The 18,293-nt window shown below is 42.5% G+C and overlaps 1 protein-coding gene across 1 annotated transcript; it reads left to right on the forward strand.

The window, feature by feature from the left end:
* Positions 1-5,935: 5,935 nt before the first annotated feature.
* IFRD1 (interferon related developmental regulator 1) lies at positions 5,936-16,854 on the forward strand. The gene is made up of 12 exons (XM_066550497.1): positions 5,936-6,243; positions 7,624-7,728; positions 8,668-8,749; positions 9,164-9,288; positions 9,588-9,745; positions 11,067-11,117; positions 11,212-11,390; positions 11,494-11,602; positions 13,594-13,728; positions 14,417-14,545; positions 15,550-15,645; positions 16,165-16,854. The coding sequence occupies exons 1-12, from the start codon at positions 6,198-6,200 to the stop codon at positions 16,252-16,254; spliced, it is 1,305 nt and encodes a 434-aa protein (XP_066406594.1). The 5' UTR covers positions 5,936-6,197; the 3' UTR covers positions 16,255-16,854.
* The last annotated feature ends 1,439 nt before the right edge of the window (positions 16,855-18,293 follow it).

The raw sequence follows: 18,293 nt of genomic DNA on the forward strand, positions 1-18,293 counted from the left end.
TTAGTGGTTGATATTAGGAAACCAAATTTTGCAAAAGACAGAGAACCAAGTGAAGCAAGACACAAACTGACAACACACAAGGCCTTAAGAGGAGCAAATACACAACCTTACAACAGTTTTACAATAGCAATTACATTCATTATTCAAAGTCATTTGTTTGTTACAGCTTGCCCCACAAGAAACAATAAGCTAGAGACAAACACAGAGTCATGTACATTTTTTGTAAAAAAAAAAGCGGTAATCCTTATTTCAACAAAACCTTATTAGCTATTGCAAAATGTTTGCAAGGGCTTTATGTTTGTCAGTCTTATCTTTCTTTTTCCATGGGCTCACAGTTACTCTGTAACACTATTACTGTTAAGGATAATGTTTTTGGTCAGTTGCTATTGGCAGAGAAAGTCAAAGTTCAGGTAACCAAATTTAGACATGAAATTAATAACAGCATATATACCAGAGAGCCTAAGTATGCATTGTTTCTTCATGACTTACCAGGAAAAATTCTTACTGAGGTCCAAGAAAGCTTAGCATGAATAAATCATATATATGTGGAGCAAAGAATCTGGCTCAGAAAATGGAGGTAAGTATCAGTATAATCTAGATAAAAAGAGACAAAATATCGGGATTATAAAGGCAGCTGAAAACCCTCTGCCAGGAAAGAGAGGGTAGCATGCCACTGAGGATGTGCTCAGCTGTATAAATATCCAGTGTTTCATAAAGTTTACACACATACCCTATTGCAGAAATTGTTAAATTAAAAAGGATTGTAAATTTGAGTGCAATATATCTCTAGCACCATACATATGGTATGAACAGTACCAAGGCTGTGGAGAGGATTTATCTGTGACCACTAAGCACTTACCTGATTTGCACAATCATGGCTCTGTCTCAGCAGGCAGACTTTCTAAATCCATCTGCTCACCATAAATAATTGAACTTCATTCCTGACTGCTTTCCTCTCCCTTCAAAATGTCTTCTGTGTGTCCACACACCCAGGGCTGCTGAAATTAGGGGAAAAAAGTATGAGCTGGTTTTGTGCCACCTTACTATCACAGCATATGTTGCAGTTAAGACAGGCACAATACACAGAGTATCACCATACAATTTCAGAAGGCTTTAAGCATCAGCCCATAGAGAGTACCATCACTTCAGAAGGCTTCAAGAGATGCCCTACTTGCTCTTTAGCCCAACCTTTTATACCCCTCATAGACTGCACCTGTGTGCCCTCTGTTCCCTTTGGTGTTGGTCAGTGCACCTGGGCACTCCATGGCTCATGGCTTTCAGTGCTGCTCATCTGCTTTTCACAGCTGTACCCATTGGGGATGAGGCTGTGCTGCAGCCCCACTCCCAGTCACCACAAACTGTGTGCCTGCACCTTTCAGCTTTGGACTTCAGCCACCTATAGACATCATGAGCTTTCCTCAGTGTCTGAAGTTAATCCGTCAGCTAAGACCAAAACTCCCTCAGGAACTAATAATAGTAACTCTAGTAGTGAGCCTGCCGTCACATTTATTTTATTCTTGGGGTTCTTGGATGTGCTTGGACCACAACTGGTCAGGCTTCCAAAACATAAGCAAGAAGACAAGAGATAAGTAATGTAAATCTGAGAGGACCTCCAACACAGGTGGTTTGTATTTTTTGCTACAGTGTAATACTCCTGAAATATTATATCAGGAACTGCTTACCTCCCATATGCACCTCTTGGCTACTGCTGCACACTAAAAAATCACGTCACTTGCAATCCCTACCTCAGAAATAAGAGGAGTTTGCGAGAACTGATCAGATACGTCTTGCATGTACACCTGGAAGTACATGCATTCATCTGAGCACCTTCCCAGTGACAACCTGACATGAGCTTTCCCTTTTAAGTCTTATTTTTTCTCCCAAGACACAAGACTGGGTGCCCTACCTATGCAAAGGAAGTGAGTGAATTCCTTCTGCCTGCAGAGTCAAGTCCACCCCCAAGCAAGCATTCCACTGTAGCAACTGTAGCTGGAATTGAGGGGGCTGTGGCTGTAATTTATCATAGGCAATTTATTTTCAGCAGTGTGACTACATGTCAGTGCTGACAGCATTTGTAGCATTAAGTGTTCCACAGAGAGGACCACAGCACTGCTTTGAGGCACACACTCTGAAGGCTTGTCAATCCTAGTAGGTCACTAAAAACACAGGCATTTTGCAATATTTTTTTCAGGGAATGCCTTAGCATGGCTCATTTTCCAAGTTTGGATGAGCCTGAGATCCTCTTCTGAGTTCAAAGACGGTCATGTCTTAAGGCCCAGTAGAAAGGAAGAAGAAAATCCAAAGAATTTTTTATGCCAAGATAACAGCAGCATTGTGTCAAAAGAGGAGGCAAATACACTCATATGAATCAAGGACCCATATGTTTCCCTCAATTCTGAATTTTTTACAACATTTAATAGTGTACAGAGAGTATGCCTGGCCTTGCCTCCAGCTGGTCATAAATTATGATGGTTTACATGTCATCAAAATAAACTCTGGCACACAAATACTAAACCACATAAACTGAGTCAGTCACATGTATACGTCCCTCAGCTGGGGTGAAGTTCTTAATTAGACCTTTTCCTGGGGGCTTAGTCAGCATTAAGCTGCCTATGCTCAAAGGCAGCTCTGTCGTGGTGCAGCTGAGTGACCTTGGATTAGAGTGCTGTGTGAAAAAGAGCTATGAGAATTGAGGGCCACCTACTTTGCTCAAGAGCTGTGCCTACACTGAAGCACTCTCCCTCAGTCCTTGCCTCAGCTATGTTACAGGTATGACTGTGCCTGGCCACACACACTGATCCAGACCCTGACCCAACTGAGATGATCTTGGATCCCTCCCATCACTGTGGGCTTGTCTAACGATGACCAGACTGGTGGCTGGTTGGTCCTGGTTATTGTCACTGAACCTCATTCTGACCCTGACTCACTGGCTTAGCTTTTCTGGCTTGACCTCAGATTTCCTTGTCACTGTGTTCACTGGGATGGTTACTGGTGATCTGACTCTTGGCTGAACTTCTAGCCACCACCAGAATTGCTTTGCTATTCTTGTTTGGGTGCTATGGTACTTGTTAGTAAAGCCACTGTCATGCATGCCTTGCTGTCACCCTCCACTCCCAGCTTGCCTTGCTACTCCATAAAACACTCTTCTCCAAAGGATGTCACCTCTCACCTACCACTGGTATCGCTGGTGCCTCTGGGACTGTGACACTCCTGACACCAGTAGTTCTAGCACAAGCCAGACAACAGGAACATGGATTGCAGACACCATGTGACTCTCCTTTTAGCCAAAGATTTTTGTTAGAAAGCTGCCTTGAGCCAGCCTACTGGCGCCATGCATTCCTGCCAATAGGATAAATCAGGAGAGTGGGCAAGAAGTCAGCAATCAAGACAAAGAGTGTGTTCTGTCACAGACAGACAGCAAAACTAAGCAGTGATACACAACTCCTCTTATGTGACCTCACTTAACTCTTGGTCAAATAATCAGGGAATCTCAGTAACCTGAAGACATCATATTTCAAAAGCCCAAGCAAATGCAAAATGGCCACAAACCCAAAGGAGTCACAAGTTGTCACCTTTTGTAATTTATTCTAGTTGTCTAAATCTAGCAACAGCATTTCATATTTTAGCTGTTGATTTTCCCACCTCATCTGCAGCATTCTCTCCTCTCTCTCTCTCCAGGGCACTAGCTCCACCTCTCCTGGCAGGACCATCTTCAAGCATACAAGGGCTACGACACTTAACTCCTCCAACTCCACCGTGAGGTAGCACTCCTGAGCTGCCACAGGGACATGACAGTTTGGCACATTATTCAGACTGTGACACCTGCCAGGATTTCAGCATTAAACTAAATCCTTGCTGGCAGCCTCAGACAGCAGTTGTGAGACAGGGCTATAAGCTGGAAGGCAGAAATTTCAATTCTGTTGAGGCCAGTCAGCCTGCACCCCAAAATCAATCTGCATATAACAAGAACATACAACATAGAGGAAATTGCCAGGACTGGCATTGGCTGCTCTCACTCGAGGTGTTGGCATCTCACAGCTCAAATACTCCCACCATACTTGCTTGGCTCCTATTGGGTGTTGCAGTGTGCCCAGTGCTGCTCCCTTGTTCTAATAATGCCTTGTGTACCCAAGAGCAGCTTTTGCCTTCTGCATTTAATTGCTACTCCTTTGCCAACTTGCTTGGAAAGCTGTCTTTTGCTCTAACATTTCATCCTGAGGGAGAAAAACTAGTGCCCTTGAGACATTAATGCGTTGTCCTGTATAGATGCAGTACATACTGATGTCTGTCTCTGCTCTTCTTAAACAGGATGCTAAAAGATCTGGCTAAGCCTTTCCAAGGATTTGAACCTTCCACACCCAGGGAATTTTTCACCAGGAGTCTCACACTGCACAGCAATGGAAAACATTGGGCTCAGGTACAGCCAGCTACCATTTACTAGAAACAGACACTTCCAGCATTTCCCGATCCAGCATGCACAAATGGGTCACTAACTCCTTTGTTTTTCATGTGGCATATACAGACAATTGTTATGGAGGTTTGCCTTTCTGGAAGTCAGTGTGAATACGTTTTGTACACAACAGAATTTAAACAGTGTAATCACAACTGTGTCTTATGTAACCTTTCAGCAAGTTCTGCAAAACTGCCTTGCCTTCCTCAAACACTGCAGATCTGATACGACCTATCAGCGAACACTTGCAAACGTTCAGAGCTCAGAAACATAAAGCAATCTCTGTTTGGTGGACAGCAAAGCTATTGTATTTCTATTAATTTATTTAGCTATTTATTTGATGTCCAGCAAAGAACATAGAAAATATTTTTTTTTTATTAAAAAACATAAAATACAAGCCTCTACACTGGAAGATGTAATTAACAAAACTCTTCTCTGCATTGGAAGAAAACCTGCTATGAAGGAGTAAGGCATCTATCCAGCATATCTGTTTTTAAGTGAGAAACCACACTGTGGTTCTGGGCTCCTCAGTACAAGACAAGGAGCCACTGGAGAGGGTCCAGTGGAGGCCCACAAAGATCATTTCGAGCATCTCTTTTATGAAGAGAGACTGCAGCAGCTGGGCCTGTTTAGTCTAGAGACCACTGTGAGGGGATCACATTAACACATGTCAGTATCTCAAAGGTGGGTGCCAAGAGCATGGTGCCAGACTCTTTGCAGAGGTGCCCATGACAGGATGACGAGCAGTGTCCATGCACCGACACACAAGAAGTTCCCTCTCAACACGAGGAAGAACTTTACAGTGGCAGAGCACTGGCACAGGCTGCCCAGGGAGATCGTGGATTCTCCTTTCTGGGGACATTCAAACGCACCTGGAAACGTTCCTGTGCTACCTATTCCAGGTGACCCTGCTTTGGCAGGGGGTTGGACTGGAGGATCACCAGAGGTCCTTTCCAAACCAAACCGTTGTGTGATTCTGTGAACCCTTCCGGCATTCCCTGCCTACACGGCGGGCAGTGCCGCGGCGGCCCCGCACACCCACAGAGCTGCACACGACCCAGCCAAGCCTGCCCCTCCCACAGCCAGCGGCGCACATGGCGTGGGCCGAAAGCCGAGCCCAGCCGGCACGGAGGGACACGGAGGGGCACGGAGGGACACGGAGGGGCACGGAGGGAGCGGCCGGGCACGGCGGGCGCGCTTTGTCCCCCACCCCGCGCGGCCTCAGGCGCCCCCAGCACCGCCCCTGGGTTGGCGCCGGGGCCGCCACTCCCAGCGTGCACCGCGGCGCGACGCGCGAGGCGCCGCTGACGTCTCAACCCCGCCACTGGGCAGCGGCGCTCGCGCGTCACGAGCTCGCGCCGCTGAGTCAGCGGCCCACCGTCGCAACGCCCGGCCATTGGCTGCAACGGCGCGGGGCTCCGCCCCCGCAGCCCAGTGGGGCTATAAAAGCGGCTCCGGCGCCCCCTCCGCGCCTTTAGCCCCGGGTGTCTGAGAGGAGAAAGATGCATCGACTCCGCTCACGGGCCTCCACGGGGATTTCTGCCTTTGCCGCCGGTTCGCCCTCCGCCTGCTCTCGCCAATCACCCCCGCTGCCCCGGCCCGAGAAGTCAGCCTCGCAGAGGCGTTGGAGTAAAAAGCGCTCCTGCTCTTCTATCGGCTGATTGTCGCTGATTCCCGGGCGGGGGGGAGTAGGGAGACCGAGACCCGGAGAGGGGCCGCAGGAGCCGAGCCGAGCGCCGCTGCGACCATGCCCAAGCCTAAGAAGCGGGGGAGCAACCACCAGCGCGGAGCCGGTGAGTGCGGCCGGGCCGGCGGGTAGGGGCGCGCGCTCCAGACGGCGTTTCCCGTGGCCGCGGGAACAGGGCCGCGCTGCCTGGCCGTGCCCCGCCTCCCCGCGGGCGGTGGGTGGGCAGCAGGACAGACGGGCGGGCGCGGCCGCGGGGCTCTCGCTGGCCGGGCTGGGGCCGGGCGGGTGACAGGAGCCGTCCCTGAAACCGCCACCTCACGCCGCTGCGCGCATGCGCTGGGGAGCCGGGGCCGGCGGGCGCGGCCGCGCTGGCGGCGGCGGGAGCGGCCCGGGGCAGCGGCGGCTCGGCCGCGGGTCCGCCCGCTGCACCACCGGCAGCTGCAGCGGCTGTGTGTCACCGTGTCGTGCCCGGAAGGCTGCTGTGTCTTTAAAGAAAAGAATCATTCTTCTAGCCTAAAGTAGGATGTTATAAAATAAACAAATGCAGAATGTGCGTGTCTAAGATGTTCATACTTGGGGTAGAACGGAGGTTTTGTGGGGTGGTGAGAAATTGCCCTTCAAGCTGGCATAGCTGTGTGTAGCATTGGTTTCTAATACCAATTTTCAGGAAGTGAGCAATTTATAGGGTGTTTCTGCCACTGCTCTTATTTTAGTTTGTGGAGGGCTTGCTGTCGTTCTTGCCACTTCTGTTGAATCCCTATGTGATAGTAGCAAGAAGGTGGCCATGTGAGAGCTATGAGCCTCCAAGTTTGTTCGCTCGTGCATTGTCTGGTGGGGTTTTTTTGCGTTATGGTTAATGATACAAGTGGATGTAGTAAAACTTCCGGAGTGTGACTAACTTAATTGGAAAGCATTTGGGCACTCATCCAGCCTAGATAAAAATAGTTTTTTGGGGTCTTGGTAGTCAGGAAGCCTGTTTGAAGCTGGTAAGCCCTGTGTGCAACCTAATCCCATATATCCTGCACTGAACTGGGTAATGTATATTTGCCCAAAGGTTTGACTTACGCTGTCTTGAAGTTCCTCAAAATTTTAAAATAAAGACTGCATGGCAGGTTTTTCCGATAGCTCATTCTAACAGTTAAATTAACATAGACCTATTTTTAAAGCATAGTCACAGAAAACTGCATTAACATGAAGTTGTAGAAAGATCCTAAATTTCCAGTAGGAATTCATCCAATTTCTAGAGTAGGAATTGGACCAGTACTAGGTGAGCCCTTCCTCACTGCTCACAAATGATCTTCCAGAACAGAGCTGACAAAGTCTTCAGAGTGGGAGTAAAGGAACCAGCAGATGGAAATGTTCTTTCTGTGGTTGGGTTAGGGGAAGCAAATCTGCTCTGGGAGGGATCAGTTCTACTTCTGGTGCTCAGGTCTTCCTTTTCTGTATGAGAGAATTGACCAAACTATTGTATTCGTCTTTGCTTAAGGTGGTCAGCCCAGAAATGTGCAGCCTTTTAGTGATGAAGATGCTTCAATTGAAACCATGAGCCACTGCAGTGGCTTCAGTGATCCTGCTAGCTTCACTGAGGATGGTAAATTCTTTTATTTATATCTATTCGTCTTTTAAAAACATAAAACCTGAGCTGATGTAGTAGTTTTAAGTAGAAGACTGTAAGTAGCAATAATGAAGTAATGACATTATATTAACACTGTGATGGCTAATCCAGTGGCTGTTTTTTTTTTGTTTGGTTTATATATATATATAAAAATATATACTCCAGGTTTTATGAGCCTTGTGAAACTATCAGGCTCTATTCTACTAGAATAGAATATAGATATAGAGACAATAAGATGTAGAGTACTGCTATAGAGACAATAAGAATTTTAAGGTGAGTTGTAAGACATGGATCTTCATAAGAGGTAGTTGAAGCAGTAAGAACTGCAGAAGAGTTTAAGATGGGAAGAGTCACATTTGCCTGTTTTGATCTAGATTTATGCTTTGTCTCCTTTACCATCTTTGCAACCTGGACTACTGTTATGTCATTTTGTTGAGAGGAGGGGACCTGAAAGCCTGAAGCAGGGGGATAAGCAGGGAGCCATCTTTGGGTACATGCTGCTCTTAACTGAGCTCCTGTTGCAGAGGTGTCTGAATTGATGCTATATGGGACAGGCTGCTTTGACTCACTGCATCAGCTGTGAGCACCTCACAGTACTCCAGGGCTAGATGTAGTGGACTGGATGAAAATGTGTTGACAAGATTGGCTGATGGTCATCAGATGGAGAAAATTTATGTAAGAAGCAGATCTAGGAGCAGCACAAATGTATTGATAGGCCAGTTTTATGGAAGTATTTTAGGGCACAGTCTGATGTAGTAGGTTTAACACCATTACGCTGCTGTGATACTGAACAATTCTGAAGGTGTTGTCTATATTAGGCTGCTTCCTTATTAGTGTTAAAAGCATTGTGTTGGAACTACTGTGTCTGCTATTAAAATGTGTATCACTGGGACTAAATTATTTCTTCTGGATTAGGGCCCGAAGTTGATGAAGAAGCTACTCAAGAAGACTTAGAATACAAGTTGAAGGGATTTATTGATCTTACATTGGACAAGAGGTATAGTCTGCTTTGAAAAAAACACCTTCATACATTGTTTTCTTGCTTGATTTAATAAGGAAAATACACATCAAATCTTCTTTTATAAATTACTGAGATTTTTATTCTGGGGAGGACTTCTGGATCTAAAAAATTTTTTTTTGTTCTACTGATTTTTTAGGATGGGTTAGACTTTCCTTTTCTAATATATTGAAGTAGAGTGACTTTCTTTCTGGCCAGCAATACTGCTGTGAACTCTATCTCCAAACAAAAATTGCTGTCCATGAGTAAGAAGGCAATTTAGAGCATTTAATTTCTTCATAGTGTTTCTGTGGATTACTCTTACTACTGGGTGTAGGCAAATATAAATCACCATAAAGCAAGGGCGGAGGTTTAGCTGATATGTGCTGATTTCAGGTCTTCCTTTTCTAACAGTGCAAAGACAAGACAAGCAGCCCTTGAAAGTCTGAAAAGTGCATTTTCTTCTAAAATACTATATGAATTTATCATGGAAAGGAGAATGACCCTAACTGATAGCATTGAGCGCTGCATAAAGAAAGGTAATTAACATGCATGCTACTAGAAAGCAATAATCCCTATGAAATAGCACATTGTTTAAAAGAAATTAAGATTGTGAATGTTCTCTAGTACTTTACAGAGTGCTTAATAATTTAGGTAACATTACTTTGTGAATGCAGGTGTCACACTTTAACTGTCCTAGAAAATTAACTGAAATTATCTTCTATCTCTTGGTTTCTGAATTTCCACTTACATGCTTTCAGACTATTATCTTTAAGAGATTAAAGGAGGCAGGCAGGGCAGAAGGTGGTTGCTCATCACTGTGTTAATTAATCCCTAGGTAAGAGCGATGAACAGTGTGCAGCTGCTGGGCTGGCTTGTCTTCTGTGTGTGCAGATGGGGTCAGGAATTGAAAGCGAGGAGATTTTTAAGACCCTTGGTCCAGTTCTGAAGAAGATTGTCTGTGATGGAACAGCCAGTATCCAGGCCAGACAGGCTGTAAGTATGAAATGTTTATTTGCCAGGCAGGGACAGAGGGCTGCTTCTGGCCAGCTCATGTTGTGTAATCCAGGACTAAAGGTTACCATGCTAGTGTGTACTCATAATGTTGACATGCGCACTCAATGATGCATAGCAGTTTTCACTGGCTTAAAAAGTTCCACCTGAAAGTTGAACATGATTCTCTTTTTCAACTGTTACATGTACTGCTTTGTCAAGTGTCTGAACTCACTGTATTGCAGCTTCCTTACTTCTGGGGACTGATGTTGGGGTCCTAGAAAACATTTTCCTACTGAGTGATATATCCTCCCTGTATTAATTTTATTTTATTCTTGAAATTTAATTTTATTCTTAAACAGCACACAAATGTTACTTAAGCATTTACATTTATTTTTGGTAAAATCACAAATAGCACATGTGGAAACTACATAAACAATACAGCCATTCTACCAAATGTATTTTTAAGTTACTTTTGCCTGGTCGTCTCATCTATACATCAGCAGTATGCATGAAATAGTGAGGAAAGATTGTCCAAAGCACTTGCCAAAAGTTTTACTTTTGCTTAAACTTCAGAGATTCAGCTAATATTTTCCAACTTTCCTTCATCATTATGTGGCTGGCTACTCCTAGTCAAGCTATGGCACAACAAATACTGTCAGCTGCAAAAAAGAGGTAGTATCAGTTCAACAGTAGTTATTTCTTCAAACAAAAGCTACTAAAGTTTGTCCTGTTCAAATGTAGTTTTGAGTCCTGTGTGGTTGGTGCAAACATCACTTTCAAATGGTTTCCTCTTTATTCTTTGTAAGAGAAACTGGACTAGAACATGGGGCATAGGAAACAGATCTGCAGGAGAAGTTGAAAAGTTCCAGGAAAGGCTTTTCAAGGGCAGAGTTTCCATGCTATTTAATTGAAATAGTGGTCAGAAGGAGAAACTATTTCCCACAGCTGTTAATAAATATCATATAATTAACAGCATAATTTCTGCTTGTAAGTCCTAGTGAGATTTAAAATCATTGGGTGAAAACAACACCACATGGAGCTTTTTCAAGGGCTTTGTAAGCTATTTAAAAATAATGATACATGGAAAGTGAAGGCTTGTGAGTAGCAAATGCTGTAAAATCATCCTGAGAGTAGGTGGGAATTGGGAGTGTTACAAAGCTAAGTGTTACGAAGAAGGTGAATTAAGAATTGGGGACTTCTAGACTCTTCAGGTTTTTATCTCAAGTTTCTGTTGCTCCAGATGTTAAATTTCAAAGGTCCCAACTTTGAAACTCTAACATTATTGTCAAATACTGACACTTTTTTTTTCTTTTGTGTCCAGTGTGCAACCTGCTTAGGGATTTGCTGTTTCATCGTGACCGATGACATTACGGTGAGGATGATTGATACCTTTCAAATGTAATAAACTGACAAGATGAAAATGTGTGACTCCTAAACCACTTCCATGGTATTTTTCACTTGTACAGGAGCTGTACTCTACCATGGAATGCCTGGAAAACATCTTCATGAAGGCCTATCAGCGGGATAGAGACACTAATGGTGTATCAAGTACCCATAATACTGTGCTTCACGTCAGTGCTCTTTTGGCATGGACATTGTTGTTGACCATTTGTCCAATGAATGAAGTGAAGAAGAAAATTGAAATGCGAGTATCTTTCTTGGAAAGCAGAATTTGTAATGACTCTATATGCAATGAAACAGTGTCAGTAAAATTTAGGTCTTAATGGAATATGATTTACTCCTTTTAGGCACTTGCATAAACTTCCAAGCCTGCTGTCTTGTGATGATCTCAACATGAGAATAGCTGCTGGAGAAACACTAGCACTTCTGTTTGAACTGGCACGTGAAACAGATGCTGTAAGTAGATGTCAGTAGCTAAACCTTTTTTCATTGGGATAATGATGAGACAAATTACTTAACCTGTGTTGCACTCCACCCTGGATCTCAACAAGTAGCAAATAATTCCATGGTTTATGTTCCTTCTAGTGAGTCTGCCCCAGTCTAAGTGGATACAGCAATAATTCATAGCTATCATTTTTTACACTTCATTTCTGTATTGCAAAACAGGGCCAATATAACAAAATGCATCAAATGCTACTTAATAGCAACTAGAAATATGGAATGTAAGATTTAAATCTAAATCCAACACCCACTTTTAAAACAAAATTTTAAAAAGACACCTCTAGAGAGATTCCAGAATGAAACCGTATTGTTTACTGTAGTAGGATCACTCATCAGATGCTTATGCAGACAAGTTTGAGTAATTCACAGCCTGCACAATTCTGCTCTCATCCAAAATCTATCATCAGGTAGAAAACATGTTGACTTTAAGTATTGTTTTTTCAGTATTTTTACTTAGGTAACTTGAGAAGAATAACTGGTACTGCATGATGGTTTCGCAGCATTTGACTATTTTAGTGAGTTAAGAACTAGGCAGTCATTTTAAGGGGGAGGTTTTTAAAGAATTGGCACAAATTTCACACAGATATCAGTAATACTTCATTTGGTGAGATTTCTTGGAGTTTGCTTTTGAATAGGCTTAGGTTCAAACTGCTCAATATTACCTTTCCACAGCTAAAGTTGCATTTACGTTCTTCAATATGCCTTATTAATTTTCAGACTTTTTTCTTGACAGCACTGAAGGAAACGGCCTCCCTCTGCTTACGCATGGCACAGTTTGGGGGAGTTGCCTGAAGGGCTCCCAGCTCAATCAAGGCTGCTGCGCTTTGCCAGAATGCTGCCTAAAGTGAAAGGATAACTCCATTTAAGTCAGGAATCATGACACACTAGCACAGCATAACATGAAACAATGTTAAGGCTTCTGTATAAATGCAAGCAGTGTGGATTTGAGTCTCTTGGCTATGGAAGTCAACTTTGAAAGGAAAAAAAGTAAATGGAAACCAAAACTTGATCCTTTATTTGGTCAAGCCAACTGCAAGTAATTAAAATCTTAAAATATTTTGACAAATGAGAATATTCACTACATATCTGCTATTGCATTGAGGAAATGCCCCTTTAATCATTACAGATTATTCTCATCGAATCCTTAACAATCAGTGCAGATTAAAAATACTTGATGTATTTGCCTTTGACCAGTTCCTTTCAGAAAGCTTGCAGTAAGCTCACTCTAGTCAGTTGATATGACAAAACATTCAGATTAAAAAAAAACTACAAGGCACAAAAACTTGTTTTTACGTAAGTTTGCATGCATTCTTACTAGTCCAGGTGAACTACTGCTGAATTAAGTGCAGTGGAGAAAATATTTCTATATATATAAAGCACCTATTAATTAATTAAAGTGAATAACACAAAGCTGTTTATTACAGTTTACTTAAAGTGTTTTGTTAAACATTAAAAAAAAAAAGCTTCCTAATTTCCCATTTCATACAAGACTTATAGCTAAATATTCCATACTCTCAGTGCAGTGGTGTCTCACAGTTTGCCTCCAGCAGCAGGAATTTTGTGATAACAACATGAAAGTGCTCTCAGCTTGTTGGCAGGAGTGGTTCAGCAGATCAGTTTAGCAGTTTTAATCCCTTGGAATTGTTGGAGTAGAACAGGTTGGCAGGTGTATATGCACACTGATGGAGCTGTATGGGTCATATGGCTGACCAGACAGACTTTGTTAGTGCCCTTCCTGGTAAACTGGGTGCTGTGACTTTGTTCTTGCTGGTTTCAATGCTGCAAATGGAACAGCAGAAGTGCTCTCTGTCTTTTTAATTAAAGTAAGAGGTTGTAGAGATCTACACGCCCAAAATTTAAAGAGATCCATTTTCTTACCTGTGGGGGAAAAGGCTAAGGCCATAAAATAAACTAAAATCTAAAAAACATTTTTTCTGGTAACCTAGGATTTCTTTTATGAAGATATGGACCTTCTAACAGAGAAACTAAGAGCTCTGGCTACTGATGGAAACAAGCACCGGGCCAAAGTGGATAAAAGAAAGCAGCGATCTGTCTTCAGAGACGTTCTGCGGGCTGTTGAGGTGATTCTTTTGTCTTAGTTACAATCTAGACCTTCAAAATATATAGTGTACAATTCAGTGAAAACAATTTTATTATTAAACAGAATTATTGTTTCAGTGAAAGAAACAGGAAAAAGCTATTTTAAGTGAGATTTTGTAGTCAGATCACATATGTGGACTAGAACTGCTTTTTTCAGGAATGTTGAAAAAAGACTTGGAATAGTTAAATATTGTGGAAGCTAAGGAGAAGGATTGGCATAATTTGAAGTCACCTCTGGGATTCTGCCTGTAGAAGGATCTGAGTCACCTATTAGCACTTGTTACATTCCATTGTCCCAAATACCTGTAAGGTAGAGACTAAATGAGGCTTATATTCTGACTTAAAGGTGACTTCTGTGCTTGGAACTGGTTTTCCTGGCGATAAGTCCAATTCCTAAAGTAATTTTGAAGATGAAAGTTGAGCGTTTGTTTTTTAAAAACTTTGTAATCATGAAGAATATTAGCTTAAAGTTCTACATGAGATTTGACTGTAGGCGTGCATCTGCTTTATGAACAAATACAATCTTTAGCATACGTACACTGTGTTACTTGGAAGGTTTGATGTGCCAAATTTATCAGTCAGAATCAAGTTCACTGAGATGTATAAAATTCCTAGTACAAAAGACTGTTTAAATTAAAATTTAGATGTTGTTTCCTTTGCCTTTTGTAGGAGCGCGACTTCCCTACAGAGATGGTGAAGTTTGGGCCTGAGCGCATGTATATTGACTGCTGGGTTAAAAAACAAACTTACGAGACCTTCAAGGAGATTCTGGGCTCGGGGATGCAATACCATTTGCAGGTGAGCTGCTCTCTGACACTTGCTCAGCCTGTGTTCCTCTGTGTCTGGCTTCTTTGATGGAATTCAGCCTGAATTACGAGATACTGAGTAGAACTTGGTGATGAGCCTTGCATTTGAGGTGTTAAAGACAGCACTTAAAAAAATTAATTACAGTGAGCTACAGCTGTCTGGATAAGCTGCTTTTGAGTTGTAACTTGGGTGTGCTAGCGTGGTAATCGACTTCTTCAAGAAGTAAGAAATTTAGGCTGAGTATGTTTTTAGCTTCAGGGTTTTCCCTGAATCCTTATGCTTTCTTTCAGCAGAGTGGTATAGTTGTCTGGCTGCTATAAAACTGCATGCCTCCACCCTTCCTGTTCAAACCTGTAAAAGAAAGGGAAAGTTTTAGTAAAAAATAATGAACACAGCTTGCAGCCCAATCGTGACAGCATTCCAGAAGAGAAGGCATAAATCTTTATCTCTGTTCTGGGAACTGCTTGTTTACTAGTCATCTGTTTACATATGTAACAGAAGCAGGAGCTGTAGTTTAGGAATATATGCTCCCTATATGCTCCCAAATTGCTGTGATAGATAATCTTGGGGTTAAAATCTTCAGTCCTGTGTTAATGAATTTCTGTGTGACTGAGGCAGCTCAGACATGTAGTGGGTTTTTCAGTTTTTTCAAGTACTACTTCCACAGATAGGTACTTTAAAACTGGTGTGTTGTGAAACCATACAGGTCTGTTCAGCTGCCTGATTTTGTGTAGAACAGAACAGTGTCTCACTTGCTGGGACAAAAATATCAAAGGAGGCAGGAGGAGCTGTCTGCCTTTTCAAGGTGGCTGGTTTTGCTTTTAGCTTTTTTCTGGTTGAAGGAGGAAGTGTTCTTGACTTAATTGCAAAAGATAGCAGCAATTTGACACAAATCTTAGTATTTCTTACTGGAATACTTAATATTTTACAGTAGTCAACTTTAGAGACTTGATAATTAGAAGGGAAGCTAATCATTTGGTGTGTTTCTTGTTTAGTCAAACGACTTTCTTCGGAATGTGTTTGAGCTTGGTCCACCAGTAATGCTGGATGCTGCAACTCTTAAAACAATGAAGATATCCCGTTTTGAAAGGGTAGGTTATTGCACTGTAATGAGTTTTCTTTACTTCCTGCTCTAATTACTCCTCCACTTCAGAAGCTGTCATTGTTACACTGTAGTTCTAAGAGTGCCTCATATGGTCCTGAATGAAACCCAGCCTTACTTGTATGCATCTGTGGACCCTTAAATTTTCCACTGGGCATGTGTCTGCTTCTGTGTTTTTTCCAAGGGGTCTCAAGGTTGATGTGGTTGCTGATGGGTACTAGATTCATACTCCACACATGTGAAACTTGGTCTCTTCTGAGAGATACGTATTTTTTAGGGAGGGACCAACAGGAAAAGTATGTGTGTCTGTCTATATATATACACACATATACACACACAGATTAGCCTTTAGTGCAAAGATAACATACTATAAATTTCAGAAGGCCTACCAGTTTACATTCAAAGATTAATAAAAGGATATTTTCATTTGTTTTGTAACATGAAAAGTCTCTGAAGGGCATAAACCTTATGACAGTATGTAATTCTTTTTTCTTTTTCTGTTTTGTAGCACTTGTACAACTCTGCAGCATTCAAGGCTCGGACGAAGGCTAGAAGTAAATGTCGTGATAAAAGAGCAGATGTGGGGGAATTTTTTTAGATTGAACCCCTTTTCAATGGGGTTCAATTTTCATAATTCAAATAAATTTGTAACATTTAAATGAATTTTTTAACTTCTGTAGTCAGTTTGCAGTTGTGCACGGGTTTATTACATAGTCTGTAAATATAATGCATGTTGTTGCTTAGTTTTGTGTACATTGTATATAGATTGATGTAACATTTGGTGCAGGGATATATTATAATGCTATACTTTAGCCCCCCACTAGCTCCAAAGGTCGATTATGTTGTAACTTGATACATGAAATGGGGTGGATAACTGTAGTCAAATGCTGTGTGTCAGATTGGATTCTTTATATAAAGGTAAAGTCATTGACCAAGTGCTCTGGTAAGAATATGAGAAGATGACCATGTTTGTGTGAAATTATTTTAGGAACTTTTTAAAACTCTCCAGTGGCAGACAGGCAAGAAATCACTATGTAAGTATAACTTTATCCTGACAAGGACTGTGAAGTTCAGTAACTTCACTGACTGTCAAGGAGTGAATGACAAATACTTGCCTCCATGTAAAATGAAAGTAAGATTCTTGTGTTCTGAAAATGAATATTTAATTTTTGGAATAAAAATGTTTCTCACTGCCTGCTCTCTGTGTTAAGCAATTACTCCATTAATGAAACACTGTAACATTGGCAAAACCTAAAGGTTGAAAGAGGTGGGCTTGTTTATTTGCGGGTTCAAACATGTGCTTGGGTATTCTCAGTGTGTCAGTAGGTGCTACATGCAAGTCTATTTTGCTGTGTTTCAAAGGTGTCTTATACTTGCATGTGCTCTGCACAACCACCTAATCTTGATTTGCCATTGCTTCTCTAATGGTCAAACGTTTTCTAGTTTTGGTGCTGCAAAACACGTTGTCCTTTATTTTAGAGGAACCATTCTAGCTGCCCTGTGTTCATCATGTTGAAAACTACTCTTCTAACCTCAGTTTCTGGTTCTATAGGATTGAAATCTGCCAGTAGCTGAGAACTGACTTAGGAAGGGGGGTTGGGTGTTATGTAATAAAGACACTAAAACCTGCCTAGTTGGAGCTTCTGAACCTAAAGATCTGTAAAAGTGCTTGCTTAAATAAACATTCTTTAAATGCTTGTCACCGGATGAAGTAAACATTGCATTGAAAACAACACTGCCCCCTGGAAACTGTGGCCTGCTCTGATAAGGGAAAGTTGGGTTTGGGGTGGAGTGGTTGTGGTTTTTTTTTTTTTTCCTCCTCCCAGTTTCTGATTACAGCTGAACCTATTCAAGAAGATCCATGAATACTATACCTTTTACTTTAACCTGTTTTTTTCCCCTGAAAATCCACTATATAAGAACTTGTTTGGCTTGCAAAACTGATCATTTGGACTACAAAAAACCTTGAACAGAAAACTGATGCTGGAACACATGTCATTCAAGTAGAGAAAAAACTGATCTTGGAATGAGGTGAAGCTGTGTGCCTGTACTTGCCTGGCCAAAGGCCTTCCTTTTGAGCAAAACTGTTCCCTCCAGCCTGTTTGCGTCTCCTGTGGCTTCTGTGTAGTCACCTTTGGTGTCCTTTGCCGGGCACTTTTGGTGGCTTCCTGTCCAGCCTTTCTGCAGCACCTCCTGGCAGGGGGCCAAGCAGGAGGTTGCCCTTTTCCCTGTTACCCTGTAGCTGCCACCGCAGTGACCCACATGGCTTCCAGTGCTGTTGCAGAGGTGGCTCTTCTGCAGCCCTGCAGGCATCCCTTGGGTTTGCAGACCTTTTCAGCTGGGGAGGCCTGGCTCCTTGTCTTACAAGTATTTTGCTGTCAGGAGTTTTTGGGCATGGGTGCCACACTGATGTTTTTGGGTTTTTTTCCCTCCTGGCTTGCACATCCTTATTTGGAGGGAGGACTTCAGGAGACTCCTGTGGAAAGGGAGCAATTCTGAGCAGCCAAACATGTCAGCTTAGTGTGGGAAATATGAGTCGGGTGATTTATTCTCTTTTGTTTCCTGAGAGAGGAATATGGTTATGGGCGGTTTAAAGGGATTCAGAATTTTAGACATGGGAGAGCTTCAGAAAGGATT

This window comes from Molothrus aeneus, chromosome 5 (assembly GCF_037042795.1).
Source record: "Molothrus aeneus isolate 106 chromosome 5, BPBGC_Maene_1.0, whole genome shotgun sequence".
In the NCBI taxonomy this organism is placed as follows: domain Eukaryota; kingdom Metazoa; phylum Chordata; class Aves; order Passeriformes; family Icteridae; genus Molothrus; species Molothrus aeneus.